Genomic DNA, 4,747 nt, shown 5'->3' on the forward strand with positions numbered 1-4,747 from the left:
CTTGAATAGTGTATAAATACCAGACACCAGAGAAAGATGAGGATCACGAAGCACAGAATCTTTAAAAATAAAGAAAAAACTTAATTTGATCCATTCTTCTTGATGCCCCAGTCTAATATTCTGCTAATAATTAGTGAAGATTTTATCTTTCTTGAGGAGCAGAGGTGGGAATACCTTCACAAATGAAACAATGCTCTATCCTTCTCCAGGTACATGAAGTGTTTCCCAATATACTTCAGTCCACTGATGAACTTGAATTTGAAATACATCTTGGAATGTTGCAGCTACGGTGCGCTTCCAACCAAAAATACGGTGCGCTTCCAACCAAAAACAGCTTTTGGGAGTTAGATGGACAGAAAAGCTGCCTACAATTGGGAGGGGGGACTGGCTCAGATGCCAACAAACTCAACACCTACCTCAGACTTTGTAAGTTCCAGACATGGCCAACCCTAAAAGAAAGTATGGATGCTCCTTCCACTTACTGAATGCAAAGTAACTTGTGTGTTTCAATCACTTAAAAACCACTGTAACCATTTTCAAAAGGGTCAGCTGTGTGTTTGATGCAGCAAAACCTAAGAGTTTTGAGTCACCTTAAAGACTGTAACCAATGTGCTACGGCATAGTAAGAACGAATGCTTATGCCAGAATACGTTTGTTCCTCTTTAAAATGCCACAAGACTCTCTACTCTCTCTATATTTTTGTTATTCCCGCACCCCGCGCTGAAATCACTGCAATGCCAGTTGGCCACTAGAGGGGCACAAAGCACACACCATGCCTCTCTACATTTTTTCTAACCAGCGAGAAAAGCTGCCTTAACCACAACCTCACCAGTACTCTTCCCTTTAAACAGGGAAATGAGGGGCGCATGCGTATAACTGCCTTTTGCCATAGAGACGAGACCGGAAATCCAGCCGGGCGTTCATCATGTGATAACCATAGAGTACATGACAGGTTGCCACGGTGATCGCTCAACCTTCCAAGCCACAACCTCTGCCGCTGAACTTCTACCAAGCCCTGTTTTCTTCCGCAGTTTGGTAAAGACACGCAGGTTGTTATTACCAACCTTATAATACTCCCTTAGGTTGAACTCGCGCTCCGAGGAAACGCTCCGTTTTAGCTCATTCTCACGGAACGATGGTCGCAAGACCACCTAGGCCCCCGTTTCGTTGCCATGGTGACGCTTCCGAATCTTCGCCACTTCCGTTAAACGCATACGTTTCTCCCCTCCCCTTTTGCAGCGGCCGTAAAGATTGTCGTACAGGCGGAAGGAGAACATCGCTGCAAAAGAGTGATAATTTCACACAGTAGGTAAGAGATATGAAGAGCATTTGGGCTCAGTAAAAGTTGGCGGGGAGGCAGAGGAAGCATTATTGTTATTGTTATTGCCTTCCCCTCTTAATCTCCGTGATTCCTCCAGGTTTGCAGAAACAGTGGGAGGGGGAAGGTCCCCTCTAAAGACCTAGTGGCGTCCCAGGGGCAGCTCTTTCGTGGTGCAAAGTGGGGTTGTGTCTCGTATCTGGCTTATAAATGTAAACAGGTTTGATATATGGCTTATCGGACATGCCTTTTCCCACAGGAAGCCCCGGGAACTGCAATTTAGCAGGAGTGCTAGGAATCCCTTGGTAATCCTTTCACAGAACTTCAATTCACATAGAATAAAAAGAGGCTTGCAATAATAAGTTTCCATTTCTGGCATAGACTAAAGGAACCTGGAGTTTCAAGTTTGTTATCTTTGTAAGTCACTGTCACCATTTCAGGCTGCTAGGCTAACTACAAACTACTAGCTATGAACTACTCGGCCCTTTTTTGTAGAGAAGGTGATCAAGCATCATTATTTTGGTTGTTTTCCCCCCGCAGATATGCATATCTTGTTATATTGTGGTTTTACTGAATCCTTTTCCCAAGCATCTGAATGTTATACGTTTATAGGAATTCTCACATTTTACCTTCACAAAAATCCATGAATTATGTTAGGCTGGGAGGTGATGGCTAGCCCAAAGTCACCTAGTGGGGATTTAAACTTAGGCTGGCAATACCCAGATTCAGCATCCTATCCACTTCCTTGTACTAGCTTATATGTCTGTCCTCCCATGCAAAATAAATATCATTTAGAAGTTGCTGTATAAAGTAGTGCCCCATTTGAAATGCAGTTGTGTGAATTTTAGAATGGTGCTTATTACCCTTTTAATTTTCTTTCTTAATAGCATCATGGACGCACGTTTTACCCGTGGAAAGTCTGCTATCCTTGAACGGTCACTCACCCGACCCAAGACTGATGTTAGCCTTAGTGCCTTTTCATTATTGTTTTCTGAGATTGTGCAGTACTGTCAGAACAGGGTCTACTCTGTTTCTGAGCTTCAGAACAAACTTTCTGAGCTAGGTCAGCAGGTGGGTGCTCGTATCCTGGATGTGTTGGTGATGCGGGAGAAAAATGGTAAGAGAGAAACCAAGGTCATCAACATTCTCCTGTTCATCAAGGTTACCGTATGGAAGGCTCTCTTTGGGAAGGAGGCTGACAAGCTGGAGCAAGCCAATGACGATGACAAGACTTACTACATCATTGAGAAGGAGCCTCTTATCAATACTTACATTTCTGTTCCCAAGGAGAACAGCACACTCAACTGTGCTTCCTTCACAGCTGGCATCGTGGAGGCTATGCTCACTTGCAGCGGCTTCCCTGCCAAGGTGACAGCCCACTGGCACAAGGGAACCACCCTCATGATAAAATTTGATGAGTCAGTAATAGCACGTGACAAAGCCCTGGATGGCCGCTGACTGCTTCATTTCATTTAATCTGGATTGTTTGTGTGTGTATGTATATGTATATGCATATATACACACACTTTGACAGTATCCTAAAATAACTACCCTGACCATGCTTGGTGCATGGTAAGGGAGAACCAAGTGGCATCGGAACAAGTGACTGTGTCCCATATACTGATGATAAATGTTTCTACAGCATTTGTACTGATTACACAGGACCAATTCTGTTTCCAGAAATCTACCCTTAATTCTGTTGCTTGACTCTTGGCGAAGGCTTGAGGAGGGAATGCAGTTCACGTTCCTAGCCAAGAGATAACAGTCCTGATTTGCATATGAGCTATGTAATTTGATGTAAAGATTCCTCTCATGCTGTTGTATTGGTTTTGTTGTTACCCCACTGACATTATCACTAGAAAAGCACGGATGAAAGGTTATTGCTAGGCTGCCAGCTTTGGAATGAGCTAAATTGTCTCCTCATTCTGTTGCTGCTTCTTACCTAGTGCCTATCAGTTATTATTTAACTTTGCAGTCTGCTTGCTGTCTTGCCTCTAGGAATGAGCTGCAGCTGCCTTAGCAAATCAAGTGAAACCCACAAATTAAATTACCAGTTTGCTTAAGAGTGGCTCAGACTTGCAAATGAAGCACTTTAAGTAAAAAGCTCAAGGGCAGGGGTAAAACACTCCAGAACCGGTGAGAGCTTTACCTGCTTCTGTAAAATACACTGTTCACTGCCCATGTTTCTTCTTTGAATACTTGTCTCCACACCTGAGGAAAATATCTAAGAGTTGTAAAGACTCCTTTGATAGTTATTCCAGGAGCTGTTCTTACAGGGCTTTCCCTCAGCACAACTGGTCCTTCACAGTGTTTCCTGTTTGCCCTGAGAAGAGAGGAAAGTGATGTCACCCCCAAACTAAGATTTCTTTCTCTTTTCCTTTTTTAAAAAATGGTAAAATAAATTAACTAAAATACCAAGAATATACTGCTGAAATATATTTTATTGCAGAAATCTCATCTAAACCAGTCAGTTTCAAATCATTCCATACAATGAAGATGCTAATGGTTTTGAAGAATTGTTTACCTGGTTAATAAATTCCATAAAGTAATCCATTAAGGATGTTTTTGTCTGTCTCTCTCTCAACTTCATTTAGTGTGTTGTTCCTGTTCTGTGCACAGTCCATTTTGTGTGACTGTAATAGTGTTCACATTCTTTCCAAATAGCATTGAATTGTTGGGCTTATATCTTTGTTTTTATTATAAAGATGTAAGTGAATTTATTTGTTTTTTGTCATAAAATTTATTTTCGGATAGTGGGGGAAAAACTTCAAAGTGGTTTACAAAAAGAATAAAAAATAAAATTTATTGGTAATAACAATTAAAACAACAATTTAAAACATTCAAAAAACTAAAACCAGCAATAAACCAAAAAGCACAACAGCATTCTAGATATTTGGGTAGACTTCGCTAAACAATGTTTTAGCAAGTGCTGAAAAGTGCCTGCCTGGTATCAGTAGGAAGGGAGTTCCAAAGTATAGGTGCTCCCACACTAAAATACCATTTTTACAAATACAGAATGGGTATTATGTGGCACCTGTAACAGTGCCAGTTCCTCAGTTCGAAGTGGTCAAGTGGACATATATGGGGTAAGGTGATCTTGCAGGTAAACTAGGCCCAAGTTATTAAAGACTTTATATACTAATAGTAACACATTGAACCTGGCCTGGTGGCAAATCAGCAACCAGGGCAGATCCCCGAGTACAGCTGTTGTATGCTGACAAAGTCTCACCCCTGGCAGCAACTGGGCTGTAGCATTTTTGCACTAACTGCAGCTTCTGGATCAAGTGACTAGGGAAGCCCCACATAGTCCATTGCCTTGAGGAAATGTGGCCACACTTTCCCAGTCAGTGATACAGCTAGCTCCAGAAGCACCCCAGAAGTGGTATCTTGCATCATAACTCATTTTGGATAAAAACCGTCAAATTGATG

The 4,747-nt window shown here is 41.9% G+C and overlaps 1 protein-coding gene across 2 annotated transcripts; it reads left to right on the plus strand.

Moving 5' to 3' along the window:
- Window positions 1–912: 912 nt before the first annotated feature.
- Window positions 913–3,871, plus strand: TRAPPC5 (trafficking protein particle complex subunit 5). Of its 2 annotated transcripts, none has more exons than XM_083726060.1 (2): window positions 913–1,305; window positions 2,206–3,871. In XM_083726060.1, exons 1-2 carry the CDS (start codon window positions 1,136–1,138, stop codon window positions 2,774–2,776), a joined length of 741 nt encoding a protein of 246 aa, XP_083582186.1. In that variant the 5' UTR covers window positions 913–1,135; the 3' UTR covers window positions 2,777–3,871. The 2 variants fall into 2 exon arrangements, with proteins under 2 accessions (XP_083582186.1, XP_083582187.1); XM_083726061.1 differs by having other exon boundaries at window positions 923–1,309.
- The last annotated feature ends 876 nt before the right edge of the window (window positions 3,872–4,747 follow it).

The sequence above is a fragment of the Podarcis gaigeae genome (genome assembly GCF_964106915.1).
Source record: "Podarcis gaigeae genome assembly, chromosome: 2".
Classification (NCBI taxonomy): Eukaryota; Metazoa; Chordata; class Lepidosauria; order Squamata; family Lacertidae; genus Podarcis; species Podarcis gaigeae.